Source organism: Mixophyes fleayi, chromosome 11 (assembly GCF_038048845.1).
Source record: "Mixophyes fleayi isolate aMixFle1 chromosome 11, aMixFle1.hap1, whole genome shotgun sequence".
Classification (NCBI taxonomy): Eukaryota; Metazoa; Chordata; class Amphibia; order Anura; family Limnodynastidae; genus Mixophyes; species Mixophyes fleayi.
Genome location: NC_134412.1, coordinates 18,310,365 through 18,325,913, shown reverse-complemented (window position 1 = coordinate 18,325,913; position 15,549 = coordinate 18,310,365). Strand labels below are relative to the sequence as shown.

The 15,549-nt window shown below is 42.5% G+C and overlaps 2 protein-coding genes across 8 annotated transcripts in view; one reads left to right on the top strand and one right to left on the bottom strand.

Moving 5' to 3' along the window:
- Positions 1-15,549, top strand: part of LOC142107491 (cell adhesion molecule CEACAM8-like) — a 368,458-nt gene that overhangs the window by 41,474 nt on the left and 311,435 nt on the right. The gene's annotated exons all lie outside the window — the stretch shown is intronic.
- The window catches only part of LOC142107480 (cell adhesion molecule CEACAM1-like), a 205,806-nt gene that overhangs the window by 80,034 nt on the left and 110,223 nt on the right, over positions 1-15,549 (bottom strand). For 5 of the 7 annotated variants that reach the window (XM_075190917.1, XM_075190921.1, XM_075190920.1 and 2 more), the window contains one exon: positions 2,207-2,553. In XM_075190917.1, coding sequence (XP_075047018.1) covers positions 2,207-2,553 — 347 coding nt within the window. Of the gene's footprint in view, positions 1-2; positions 632-2,206; positions 2,561-15,549 lie in introns of those variants that run through there. The other 2 variants (XM_075190922.1, XM_075190924.1) reach the window with 2 other exon arrangements.

Below are 15,549 nucleotides of genomic sequence, written 5' to 3'. Positions count from 1 at the left end.
GGATGGAGGAACATAGGGACAGTTAATAAGAGATCACACACTGAATGATGATATTCCCACCGTGTTTGGACAGATCATTAAATTTACTAGAGGATCCATCGTTGGGACACAATACAAATCGAGTCCCGGCAGCATGTTTGCCAACAGGAAAATATTGGAAAGTTGACAATTTCTTTCTGATGTCCCAAATCCAGGTGTAGCCCTATCACCTGTGCAGGATGTTCAGCTGTACAGGGGGCTGGTGGGAGGGATATAGGGGGCCATAATGTTTTTATTCAATGTTTTTTTTTTTATATAAGTGAATTATAGTGTCAACAACATTTCATAAATGAGAATAGAAAAAGAATGACTTAATAGTTACTGAAGGACCAATAAGAAACCCAAAGTTAGTTAGTTAGTTTTGGACTAATGAGGAGGAACCTTGATGAACATGTAAATATAAGCATCTGACCACTAAAATGTCTCCCTGTTGGTCCTTGATGCTATATTTCTATTCTCTCCAATCACTAAATGATGAATTAGATAGTAATTGCTGATGAAGGAGGGGGATGGGAGGTGGTGATAGTGTAACTTCCCTGGTCAGTGTATACTGTGACTGAGTGACGCTATCACCATCAACACTGGCAGCCCACTGGAGAAAGGATGACAAGGAAGGGAAGAATATTATTTATATATATTAATATATTATCTGCTTTCATATTTATTGTTCTACATCCAACTGCACTAGTAAGTTGTCATATTATGACAAGTGAGGCTTTTAGGGTGAACGCACTTAAAGGGCAGCAGGGTTTATAACAGGCTGAACACTTACCTGAAGGGGTTAACATCGGGTGGGGCCCGACCAATGGTAGCTCCTCTGGGAGGGTCCTGGATTGAATATAGCAGACGGCACTTCCTGGTTTATCTCACTCTTCAGCACGAGATCCCACCCACCCACTCCTTAGTTAAAATATTTTATGTGACAAGGTTTGCGGTAGGAAGGCACTGCGTTCAGCGGCTGATTAGTGGGCGCAAAGGTAGTTGGCCGCAGGTCACTGTCCCCTTAGAGGCACCAGTAACTCCATTTTGGTCCTTTGGTGACGAGGGTTCCCCTTTCCGGCTCGGTGAGGGAGGGCAGCGTGAGTTTAGAAGGGGCAGTCACTCTGACGCCAAATCAGCGCATGATAGTTTGGGATGTGTTCCCCATGGTTAGTGGATGTATGGCAGTTTGCGCCAGTTCCCACGTTATCTGGTAATATCAGCTTGGGAGCTGTATCACAGTGTCCTTTCTCCACCGCCATAGGTTTAGTTTAATACTAATATAATAATAAAAGTCCTCCATTTTTAGCAAACTTATACATGACTCCGTGTGTTTATTTGATATACATGTTTAAGAATTTTTAAGGTTGATGTGAAGATTATGGGAACATACACAGTGAGCCCTTTATGACTAGCTTTATGTGAATAGGCTCCCATTGGTTCAATTTCCCATTTCCTGTAGTTGTAATTTCAATATTTATATATATTTAAAACACGGGCTTATAAAATTATGTTTGAGAGAAATGTAAGATCAAGCCTGCACATTTTATTTATTGCAATTCTTATTTATTATTTAATAATAAATATATATTATCATTATCATTAATATATATAAATATATATTGCAACCATATATTGCAAGGGGATAATGTTGTAAAGATTGTACATAATGGACCTGATTTAGAGATGGATGTAAGTTAATTTGCTCCATGCAAAAATGTGACTCGCGCCTTCGCACAACTTGCACCCATATTTTGAGCTGAGCGTATATCTTATGCTCGCTCCCAGTTGGAGAAGCTGGTCAGGAGCATCCATGGAAAATTAGAAGAATTTAGGACGCGCTCATGTGCAGTATATCTATTGAGTCAGTGAGAGCGTCTCTTGATGAGGTAATCCAATTTGGTTATAAGTAAATAAAAAAAAAATCACAGCGCTCAATCTCTGACGGTGTTTATACCTAGATATATGGTGTGCTTTTGGTCAGTATAGCTGTATAATTAATATCATACATCAGTGCATGGATCAAAATATAACGATGAAACATATATTAGCACAAAATATACATATATATATATATATAATATTTACCTCAAAGCTGTTAACTACCCCTGTACCACACACAGAGTAGAAGATAGAAAACTAAGTATCCATCACATGTCTGCCAGGGACCAGGTAACATATTACTCACCATAGATGGTTATGGGAACAGAGGTTTCCTCTAATGATCTCTTTGTCTGTACACTCACTATGTAATTACCACTATCTGTGATATGAAGATCTGAGATCAGTAATGAGCCATTAGGGAAAGGTCTGGCCCGAGAGAAGTATAGAGGTCCATTAAGGTGTGGGGAAGGATCACCAGCAATATATGTGAGGATCTGATAGTTGGGACTTTGGTCTCGTCCTTTATACCAACTGAAAGACAGAATTCTCTCAGTAATCCCAGTAACACTCAGAGTGACAGATTCCTGGATCACTGGATACTGAGGGATCAGCTGAATATTCACCATCCCACTGGTCAGATCCATCCACAGACTGAGAACTGAAAGACAAAAATCCACACATCAAACTCCTGCCAATTTCAAGTTGTAAATGAGAATTATAGTTTTATGACAAATACAGTTTTAGCCCCCTGAGGGGTTCTGTGAGCCAGAGAGCGCATATAATGGAGATTAATGATGAATATATAAGTACAAGTTATAATGGTGAAAGTGGTGAAAGATCCTCACCACCACTTACAAGGCTCTCTCCCACTCTACTGCCCCCTACATCTCTAACCTCCTCTCCATACACACTCCGGCCCGCTCCCTGCCCTCAGCCAATGATCGCCGCCTCTCCTCCTCTCTTATCACTTCTTCCCACTCCAGAATCAAAGACTTTTCCCGTGCAGCCCCCCTTCACTGGAACGACCTCCCTCGTTCCATCCATCTCTCTCCTACTCTGTGCTGCTTCAAACGTGCACTGAAAACTCACCTCTTCCGCAAAGCCTACCAACCATCCACTTAACCACCTCACCTCCTCCACTCGCTCTCCCCTCTCTCTTCTGGCTCCCCTTGTGTCTGTTTCTGTCTACCCTCCTTTAGGATGTAAGCTCGCATGAGCAGGGCCCTTTTCCCTCCTGTCTCCTTACCTGTTCTTCTGCTCCGTGCTTATTGCAGCAACCTGCCTGGAGTTTCTGAAGTATTGGTATTTTTGTTTATTTTTCTGTACTGTTTCACCCTGTATAGTCTACTGTTTGTACTATGTGCGGCGCTGCGGAAATCTTGTGGTGCCTAACAAATAAATGATAATAATAATAATAACAAGGCACAGGTATATAAAATAACTTGTGTATACTTGTGTTTTGGTTTTGTTACAGGCTTTGCCCAAAAATCATGAAAGGTTTTGATTCTGGATTTAATTATAATTTGTGAAAAACAGGTAAAATGATGTGATGTTGAGCTGTCTTTTGCTCCTAAATTACTTTTTATAGCATTAACAGAAAATTACAGTCAATTCTCTAATGATCTCTTCACAACTGTCCAAATTTTCATTAATTTTGGCCAAATTATTGCTGCTGACCCCACATCATGCTACCCCCAAGACACATCACGCCACCCCCCAGACACATCAAGCCGTATATAATACATACATTATTATCGAACATTATATTTATCACCTAGACTTCAACCTGCAACTCATGGACCATTTATGCCGGCTTCCCCTACACGAAAAACCAACATACCGGCATCTGAAGCAGTGGAACCCACCAGTGTCTGTGTGTTCCACCGAAAACCAGAAGCTCGGCATTTGGAATGCAAGCTAGGGCCAGAAGAGGTTTCACCACAAGTGTCGTCCCCATCATAAATCAAAAACTATTGACCTAGTCCATAATAAATAAAGAATGATGCCCTGATCTATAATGAATAAATAATAATGTCCCCAATACTTATGAAATCTATATTTATGACCCTGATCCATAAGAAATATATAATGTGGCCCCTGATCCACAAGAAATGAAGTAGAAGTGTCTGTGACACTGTAGGAAACTTACCTATTATTATATAGACCCTCATTGCAGCATATTAATACATTCATAATGTATTAACTGGTAGACTATTATACACAAAAAACAAATTAACCAATGAGAAAAATAAACTTCAAATCATAAGAGCCAAAAACCCATATACTAGAAATAAGTTAACAGTAGTCAATAAATTAAGAAAAACAAATGTCTGTGCTCCAGTTGCGAACACGGTGCAGGCGGCTTATGTAGTTCCCGCATACTTGGCTGCATCGCCAGTGATAGAATGTTGGTACTACAGCTTGTAGCACAATCTTCTATCAATGAATGACGCGGCTGCATTGACAGCCGCCTATGTGTGTTTCTCTAATGACAGTGTCACAGGGCTCCTCCCCTAGACTATGGGAGCCCGGTAGGAACAAATAACTGTGTGTGAGTGCTATCACTGCAGTATTGATTGCCAGGATGTCAAATTCACACCCTGTGCTCTGCCTCTGCTCCTCCCCCCAGTACCACCTTTCCCCAGTATCCCAATTATATATAAAAGGACCATATAAAATAAAATAAAGTGAGGTTTGGTTTTTGTGTGGTTATTTATTTTCATTATTTAAGATTTACATTTATAATAATAAAGTACCGCTGGATTAAACACCATTAAAGTATCCTCTTTTTTTTGCATTGATAAATATATATTGAACCGAAAACAACCCTTTAAGGATAGACTGATACTTATAGGCCAGTGCTGTCTGCTTGCCCCTAGGCCAGGGTTCGTCAACCTTTTAATACCTACCACTCACTTTTGTATCTTTGTTGATGGTAAAATTTCCTTCCCACCCACTGGTGCCGCAGTAACTCAATTTAGCGCATGTGCAAAGTAATTTTTAGAGGGGAGGGTTTGTAAAAAATAACCACTTAAATTTATCTTTTTATTATCTTTTTATTTATACTTTATGTATGTTTTTATACATAGATAATTTAAATTTAATGAATTTCTGCACCCCTATTGATACTGCGCCTACTAGTACGGGAGCTGCTTAAATTGAATAAAAAGAAAGTTAAATGGGAAAACAATAAAGTTTAATGAAATTACCCTTAATTAATGATCAATGAGATCCTTAAGGGTGATGCTGTAAGACTAAATATTTGATATTTGGTTCGATTTTCATAAGGAAGAACGAAGATCTCCTCTTTCAGTGATATTCAGACATTTTTCTCTGTTTGGTCATAATATGATTAACAGCACTAAAGCCTGATTCTACGAGATATGAGGTATGGAAAGCTATCACTAAATTAAATAACATTTTCCACATATTTGAATATAACACTGGCATTTTTTTACTTTACAAGTTTTTGGTATCCACTACTTTCGAAATTATATTTGCTCTCTTCATCATATTTAAGTTCTAATAGTTCACAGCGCTGGGGTCATGAGTTCAATTCCTGACCATGGCCTTACATGTGTGGAGTTTGTATGTTCTCCCCGTTTTTGCGTGAGTTTCCTCCGGGTGCTCCGGTTTCCTTGCACACTCCAAAAAATATACTAGTAGGTTAATTGGCTGCTATCAAAAATTGACCCTAGTCTCTCTCTCTCTCTCTGTCTGTGTGTGTGTGTCTATGTTAGGGAATTTAGACCGTAAGCTCCAATGGGGCAGGGACTGATGTGAGTGAGTTCTCTGTACAGCGCTGCGGAATCAGTGGCGCTATATAAATAAATGGTGATGAGGATGATGATAACAGTTCTTCTTGGCAAGTTATATCAACCTCAGCAGTAAAATTAGCAGTAAAAGGATGTATCATCCAGTCATACACCTTCAAGTTCAAAATATCTTTAAATCGTTTTTCTATATCCAATTTAAGTTCGTTGAGGTGGCTAATGAACCTATCAGTCTCCTATGGAGTTACGTCATCTGATGAAATGTTCTCTTCAAAAGATTATGACGGAGAAGATCAAGTTTTTCGATAAATAATGACACACTAATTTTGCAACTGATAAGAGTTATATTGGCTCCGTGAAGCTGCAAAATAATTTCATTAAATCTCTTGAAAATGTCTGCCAAATTAATTCTTCATTCTTTACTGTTTTTTTAATTGTAAACAGAGACCAGCCTCATTATTTATTTCAAAAAACTGCATGACACTATCATATAATGCTACAAAACGAGACACGCATGCAGGCCCGGCGCTCCCATTAGGCAAGGTTAGGCACTTGCCTAGGGCGCCGGGCTCTGGAGGGCGCCTGGAGGGTGCCACAGAACTGGAAATCAATTTTAAAACTGTGCGGCGACCGCTGACCATACCTGTCACGCCCGCCGCACAGCATTCAGATGCATGGGGAGGGGGGGAAGAGGCTATTGCTCACCACCGCCGCCTCTCTGCTCCGTCGCCTCCCCTCCACTCACTAGTGTCAGTGAGTGGAGGGGAGGAGACGGAGCAGAGAGGCGGCGGTGGTGAGACAAGGTAAGAAAAGACGGGGTGAGGGGGGAAGAGGGAGGAGGGCGCAGATTTTTGCGGGGGGGGGGGGGGCAGAGGGCGCCGATTTTTGCGGGGGGGGGAAGAGAGGGCACCGATTTTGCCTAGGGCGCCATGGACGCTAGCACCGGCCCTGCACGCATGTACACTTTAAGAGCCATCGAACTTCCGTGTGCAAAAAGTACCCTAATTAATTGCTCTTTAATGTCCTGGCATAGCTGTCGAAACATTCTATCATTTTTGCCGTTAGATTTAATAGCATTTGCAGCTCTAATTAGTATACTTAATGATGAATATTTAATTCTTAATGATGTACTTAAATGTTTTCCTACAAGATGTTGTCTGTGCACCACATAATGAATACACAAAACATTTGGCGCTTCCTTCAAATAAGCAACAAATCCACAGCAACCTACCATCGATGGCGCATGCAACAATATTGTTCAAAGGTATATTATTTTTTGCGATGTATGATTTCACAGCATTACATATTGATAATCCTTTTGTATCTGTAATAAGATTTACAGTGAATAGCATTTCTTCTTGCAATGTATTGTTTTCATCAAGGTACCTTAATAGGTTTAGTGTCCCTTTTTGCCTCTGACTATATAACTATGATCACTCTAAGCTTAAATTCACAGGCATTTGTAAGGTCCATAAATCATGGCGAAGGGGAGATTTTATTAATAAACTATCCCAAGAAGAAACTAAACAGATCTTCAATCTCAAGACTCTAGCACTAACGGCCTTAATATAGATTTTGATTTGAATACCTTTCTGTAAGCCTTTACTTACTAGGCTCATATAACACTGTTGATTCTGACTTTATAACACATTACTTGAATAAGAAAGTTGGGATATCACCTATCCTTACTATCTACGTTGTGATTGTATGGAATCTGAGTATATTACATTAATAAGGGGGAATATACACTTCTCCTTTGTAAGAGAAAAAAAGAGGAAAATAAAAAGCTATAAAAATGTTTCCGCATCAGTGAGACGACTGAAATATGGCACCGTGAAGGGGGACTACAGGTTAAATGCAATCTTACACCCTATTCATTGAAGTAGACTGTATACACACAATGGAGAGGAACACAACCAATCATGAGGACTCATTTATTAGGGGAGGACTTAATAAACTACAGACCTTCACACACCAACTATTACTGCATATTCCCTGAAGAAGCCCTAAGGGGTGAAACGCGTAGTGTTTATATGCTAATATCGCTCTCACTATTGAACTATTGAAAAAGCCAGACTGATTCCAGCACTACAGCGGCTCATCTACAGCCGGCTCTCTTTTATCTGCATATGTAGCCAACTTTTTTCATTTATGAGGATTATCCGGTACCCAATGGATTTACCACCCAATTTGTTTTATCGTTTTGTAGCACAAACCTTAATGATATTGGACTGTTCATTATTACAGGAATATCTGATTGACTCTTATTGCTATTTAATTGGAAAATAATCCACTGGTACTAACTAGGTGAAACCTTATAGATTTATTGGTAAAGTCTCTGTAGCTTATTCCCACTGTGGATTTTTCTGTGATACCGTTTTATTGTTATTTTACTGGCTTGGATCTGCATTGTATGTAGTTATACCTATATGGTTTACACTACTTAATTTTGGACCAAAGTCTGGATCAACATTTAGGTTGTTTTTTGATCTCATAAATTTTGGTTCAATACCACTTATATTCCACTGCACTATTTATACACTGCCCTGCATTCCACTACCATATATTTACCCTTTTCGCTCATTGTGCTCCAGGGATAACCACTTGCTTTATTAGTTTCCGGTTTCAGGTACTTGGAGCATGTGCAGAAACGCATTTCGTACACTAACATTCCTCCAACCACTAGACAACCGGGGTTTGGGCTGCCATGGAGACGGAGCGTAGTGCTCCTGTACTAACAGTTAGCAATGTATTCGATATATGTAGGAAGAGCAAAATTTGTAACATTGGACAAAACCCCCCATCGTCCATTATAAGCTTGAATCGACCACTAGTGGACGGTAGGTACCAGGTTGACAACCACTGCCATTGGCTAAAGTCCGCAAGCCAGCCCTTGCCCATCATTAATCTACATACTCACACCACCTCCAGTTTCTTTCTCTCCGCCTTCACTTTATCTCACTAGAACTCTCCGACTCCTGGCTGCAATCTTACCGGCATTAACATTGGCACTAACTGCAGCCCTTACCATGCTCACTCAGTAACCGGCAGCTTCCCAAACCCATAGTGAGTAAATGTCAAAAGTAAACTGTCTGATCACGTTGGGTGACAAGAATTGATGTGTAAAAACATTTTAGAGTTAATGAGGGAAGTTCTGGTTGGTAAACTGACAAACTTACCTATTATTATACAGACCCTCATTGTAGATGCTGCTTAGGGTCTCTCCTGTTGATCATCTGCAGAATTAGGAAATTGTGTGTAATTATTTATTCATGTAGCAATACGTTCTTGTGTCACAACTCCAACCTTTGTATTTGCTGTAACCTTTAAAGTACTGGACTGCTTGACAACATGTTGCATTGGCAGAATACCCATTTTTAATCTATTCATGCCGGGACTCACATTGTTTTTTTTTGTTTTACATTTTTTCAATTCCTAGCTATATGCCTTATACATATGTATGCTAAAACAGCTGTTACAAAATTGGTTAAGACTCAATTGTAATTCTGTATCCAACCGAAAAACCTGGATCGTCATATCATTTCTCAGTCAGGACCCTACACACCTTTCAGACAACAACATTCAGTCCCCCATCCTTCATTATAAATTACACACAAATAAAACTCACACAAAAATACACATAGCACCTATTTCTTCCATTGCCACAATATTCCTTTGTTCATTTTTAGTAGTGCGTGCAAAACACTTGCATATAAATATTAGAGATGAGCACTGACCCTCGTGTATCGGTTTTCGAAATCGGTGTCAGTTCTAACACAAATTCGTGTTGTCCAACAAGCGCGAAAGGTTTTGGTTTTGGATCTAGATTTTATTGAAAAATAGGTAAAATAATTAGAGATGTTCACTGACCCTCATGTTCTGGTTTTGGTTTTGGTTTTTGATCTGGATTAACTTTGAGTTTTGGTTTTGGCAAAACCCCCCTTGCGTGTTTTGGCTTTGGAACCCTATTTTTTCTAAAATCTCTATTTTTTGTTAAAATCACATAATTACCTTTTTTTCCCTACATTATTAATAACCTCAATAACACTAAATTCAAGTCATTTGCAGTCAATTTTGACCACCTCACAGGTCCCAATATTATTTTCATACACTCCCAAACAAAGACTGCAGCGAACTGGCTGGATGGTAAGCGACAGAGCAATTATTATTATTATTATTATTATCATTTATTTGTTAGGCTCCACAAGGTTTCCGCAGCGCCGCACATAGTACAAACAGTAGACTATACAGGGTATAACAGTACAGAACAATAAACAAAAGTACAAATACTTCAGAAACTCCAGGCAGGCAGATGCAATAGACACGGAGCAGAAGAACGGGTAAGGAGACAGGAGGGAAGAGGGCCCTGCTCAAGCGAGCTTACATCCTAAGGGAGGGTTAAACAGACCAGGCACAAGAGGAGCCAGTTGAGGGAATGGGAGAGAGGGGAGAATGAGTGGAGGAGATGGGGGTTAAGTGGATGGTTAATAGGCTTTGAGAAAGAGGTGAGTTTTCAGTGCACATTTGAAGGAGCACAGAGTGGGAGAGAGGCGGATGGAGCGAGGAAGGTCATTCCAGTGAAGGGGGGCTGCACGGGAAAAGTCCTGGATTCTGGAATGGGAAGAGGTGATCAGAGTGGAGTAGAGGCGGCGGTCATTGGCCGAGTGCAGGGAGTGGGTGGGAGTGTGAATGGAGAGGAGGTTAGAGATATAAGGGGCAGTAGAGTGGGAGAGAGCCTTGTAAGTGGTGGTGAGGAGTTTGAAAAGAATTCTGTAGGGGAAGGGGAGCCAGTGTAGGGCAAGGCAGAGAGGGGAGGCAGAGGAGGAGCGGCGTGAGAAGTAGATGAGTCTTGCGGCCGCATTGAGTATAGAGCGGAGGGGGGAGAGACGGGAGTGGGGGAGGCCGGTGAGGAGGAGGTTGCAGTAATCCAGGCGGGAGATGATGAGTGCGTGTATGATGGTTTTGGTGGCCTCCTGAGAGAGAAAGGGACGGATGCGGGCGATGTTGCGTAGTTGAAAACGACAGGCTTTGGCAAGAGAATGAATGTGGGGGGCAAAAGAGAGAGAGGAGTCAAGGGTGACACCCAAGCAGTGGAGTTGGGTGACAGAGGAGATGGTGGTGTTGTTAACGACAATGGAGAGGTCATGGTGGGATGGGAGGCTGGGAGGAGGAAAGACAATGAGTTCAGTTTTGGAAATGTTGATTTTGAGAAAGCGCTCCGACATCCAGGAGGAGATGGCGGAGAGGCAGTCAGATACCTGAGCGAGGAGGGTGGAGGAAAGATCAGGTGAAGAGATGTAAAGTTGAATGTCATCAGCATAAAGGTGATACTGAAGGCCAAAGGAGGAGATGAGAGCACCAAGGGAGGAAGTATAGAGCGAAAAGAGTAGAGGGCCGAGAACGGAGCCCTGTGGGACAACGTGAGCAATGACACAAACACACGGCAGTTCATAGCACATCTAGGAAACATTGTCACACAGCAGTGGCTGAAAATAAAGATAAGTGGTGCAAGATGGACTTGTCCTTGAGCCCTCCCAAGCACCCTTTAGTAAGATATTGAAAAGGACATGTACAGTTTAACAAAGCAAGCAGTGCTTGATTGGCTTGGACCCTCACAAAACAAGCTACCAATAGCTTAGCTGCCTTAAGCCTAACAGTGCTGTCAATGAACTCTACATTATTAAACCATGTCTGCTCGTGCTGCATCTTTAATCACCTTCTCCCCGTTGATACCTCCCTCTCATTCCTGAAGAACTGCCAAACTGTATATATTCATATATTCTATATATATATATATATATATATATATATATATATATATACATACATATACTTATATAGATATACCGTGCATTTATAAGGCTCCTATGCGGCTGCACATGACATCATTTGCAACCGCGCAAAGCTGATGCAACGCCCACCAAGCAGAGCGCCAGCAAGTGCTGCTGTTCGAGTGGGCATCTGGCCATCGCCCCTTCTGGCATTTGCCAGAACAGTCAGATGGCCAGTCTGCCCCTGCAGACAGAGTATCCTTGTTTCAAAGGAGTACCCCCTTTAATGTTGCCACTCTGGGTACATGCACATAAAGGGGGATTGGAAAAGGTTTTTTCTGAGCCAGAAATAGGGAGATTCCCTACCCTCACATTTTCACTGCTCGCTGCCTAGCTGGTGCATATGCGCGCACTTTGTGACATCACAGCGTGTGTACATGTGACCTAATGACACTGCAGCACTAGCAGAAAACCCACCAATCAGGGTTTACAGTGATTGTTATTACTATTATTGCCTTTTATTTCTAAAGCATCACAAAGGATTTGTACCTTGTTGGTTTTTTTGGGGGGCTAGCACTGGCAGTTTGGGCTATATTTTTAGGACAAATCCCACTAGACCTTAGCAGCTAGGGATTTTGTGTATAATTCGATCCAAAACTGAAAATTCTATTTCGAAGGGAATTACATAAGTAAATCCCAGTCAGAAGGGCAGCATGACAGACCATGCAGGACTCCCCTGGTTCTTGCTGACCCAGACTTTTTTCCAGGCATGGGTGTTCCTGCAAGATAGTGTGGGCGCTGTAACCACACATGGCCATTCCCCCCTGGCCCTCCATGTATGAAAACTGGGGCACAGGTAACGGCGCAATAGAATCGTACTGTAACCCATAGCAACCAATCACATTGTAGCTGTCATTTATTTAGTACAGATTGGAAAATGAAAGAAAATCTCTGATTGGTTGCTGTGAATTAATGTAGCTGTTTTGCCCAGTAACTTGTACAATGTTTTTCAAAATTATCCCCATTGTACCTTAACAGTAATTAGTCGTTAAAGCTCCTTTTGCAATAAGGGCAGAATTAGAACTCCAGGCTTAATACATTTCTATTTCATTAATATAATTCTATTACTATTATTTTATAGATGGCAGCGTTTTGTTTCTACGTCCTAACTCTGAAGATATCGGTGCTCAGGAGCTATTTGAGTCCCAGAATGTGAATGGTGGGACTTCTATGTGCTGTGTCCCCATGAGGTGATACAATGACATAGTCGCCTCTGTCTCTAATTTCCAGTGAAAGTCACAGATTGTACAGACGTGTAACGCATTATCAGATACTGATCTGTTTCTACTGCATGCAGTACCGCCATGGCCATGACAAGATGGGGGTGTGGCCACGTAGCGATGGGGGGTGTCACCACTTTAAAAGCGCTACTGATGTGGCCACGCCCCCTGTTCAGAGGCCACCTACCCAAATGAAGGGGGGTATGCAATAAAACAACATTAGATATTAGTATCACTTTATTAGTCTAACACTATTATAGAAGTACAATTGCATATAGCAGCCCCCACCACTTCCAGTAAATATCATATTATTTATGTAGTCAAAGTTACCGTACATAAGATGTTATTTAGGTTACTTTTACATCTATGGGTGATTATGAATCTGTTCTCACTTGAAGCACCTCCCACCTGTCCCGAGTTTGGCAGGACTTCCCATTTGGCGAACAGCAAAATGGGTGTGGCTTGACCAAAGAGGGTGGAGTTTACCCTACAATTTGATTATGTGTGGGTGGAGTTTACAAAACGGGTGTAGGGCTTACTTTGTCCCGATTTTGTGATCCTAGATGTTAGGAGGTTCTATCACATGTTATTACCCACAGAAAAACTGCATGAAGGAATTGGACTATATACCAACATATTACTAAATGTATGGACAATAAACATGAATCCTGCTGTGTCCAAAAAGAGACCCTGTACAGGGCACAAAGGAATTTCATTACTGTACTTTTATCTTGTTTTCATGTCTAATTTTAAAATTCTGCATAAATTAAAAAGTGGGTAAAAAAAACATTCCAAGAAAAGATTGATAAAATTAGTAATTTATTCAACCTCTCGGCTGGGCTGAAGTAGCTAAAGCAGGTAACAATTAATCGCACAAGTCTTCTTGAGGCCATTCTTATAATGCCACATGGATTCACCCACGGACACCGTCTCCTCCATCTTCCTTCGTCCTGTCCCTCTACCATATCATGTTGCTCTCCATCATCTCTATCATCTCCATCATCTCCATCATCTCCATAGATATCAACGCAAACGTCCAGTCTTCCTCTTATTTCTAGCCATTCTTCATCTAGCATGCTAGGGAACAAGTCTTCTCTTTCTTCCTCCATCATAAACTTCAAGCCACAGAAATTCTATGTGTCCCCCCGGGTAGCAGCGGAGTCTGGACTACGTCAAACATCACTGTTTCTGGACTGCTGGAGGAGTGTGTGAGGGTCTGGAAAGTGGGTATTTGGTGTGTGCACAGGGGGGGGGGGGGGGTAGTTTGACATTTTTGAAACCTTGCACCGGCCCTGAGGGGCATAGCTGCATAGTATAATAAGGAGGATAGCAGTGTGTACTGAAGGGGGGCAGTGTGCTGAGGGACAGAGTGCCCTGCAATGGGGACAGAGTGCTGGGGGGCAGTGTATGCTGCAAAGGGGGGCAGAGTTTGCTGCAAGGGGGGTAGAGTGCTGTGGGGCAGTGTGTGCTGCAAGGGTGGCAGTGTGCTGAGGGTCAGAGTGCGCTGTAAGGGGGACAGAGTGCTGAGGGGCAGTGTGTAATGCAAGGGGGTAGAGTGTGTTGCAAAGGGGCAGTGTGCGCCACAAGGGTGGCAGTGTGCTGAGGGTGCAGAGTGTGCTGCAAAGGGAACAGAGTGCTGAGGGGCAGTGTGTAATGCAAGGGGGTAGAGTGTGTTGCAAAGGGGCAGTGTGCGCCACAAGGGTGGCAGTGTGCTGAGGGTGCAGAGTGTGCTGCAAAGGGAACAGAGTGCTGAGGGGCAGAGTGTGCTGCAAGGGGGATAGTGTGCTGAGGGTCAGAGTGCGCTGTAAGGGGGACAGTGTGCTGAGGGTCAGAGTGCGCTGTAAGGGGGACAGAGTGCTGAGGAGCAGTGTGTAATGCAAGGGGTGCAGAGTGTGCTGCAAAGGGAACAGAGTGCTGAGGGGCAGTGTGTAATGCAAGGGGGTAAAGTGTATTGCAAGGGGGCAGTGTGCGTCACAAGGGTGGCAGTGTGCTGAGGGTGCAGAGTGTGCTGCAAAGGGAACAGAGTGCTGAGGGGCAGTGTGTAATGCAAGGGGGTAGAATGTGTTGCAAGGGGGCAGTGTGCGCCACAAAGGGGGCAGTGTCTGCTGAGGGGCAGAGTGTGCTGCAAGGGGGACGGTGTGCTGATGGGTAGAGTGTGCTGCAGTGGGGGGCAGTGTGTGCTGGAAGGGGGAAAATATAATGGAGGAGGACTGAGTGTTCTGCAAGGGGGACAGTGTACTGAGGGGCAGAGTGTGATGGAGGAGGGCAGAGTGGGATGAAGGGCACCATGTATTTAGGGGGCAGTTTGATAAAGGGCACAGTGATTTGATGGCTGTGGGGAAGAGGGTCATGAACTGGCCACTGAGGTTAAGAGACATTTATGCATACATCCTTTTCACTAATGTTATAAATTGGCAAGTGGAAAGTGTGTGGGGGGAGCTAAGGTGGATGATGAATTGGTTGTGGGGTAGGTAATGTATTAACTTGCCAAGTGGGTGATGAAATTACCAGGGGCATAATGAATTGGCCACTGGGGTGTGATGAAATGTCTGGTGGGGGGTGGCATGATCTCTGTATTGTGTGGCGTTCATGTGGATGTTTTCTAAAGAGCCTAATCATTGAGGGTTTGTAATGTTTGCACATCTTCAAAGCAGAACTCCAACTTTCCAAAATACAGCTAAATGACAACAAAGCTGCAAGAACAAGCAAGAAATAACAGCAAGAACAGGTTAGAGAATCTGTCTAAATTTGTGGATAATACTCCCTAATTTTCCTTTAATGATGTGATGGGGGGGGGGGGGGGGGGCACTACGGGTGTATTAG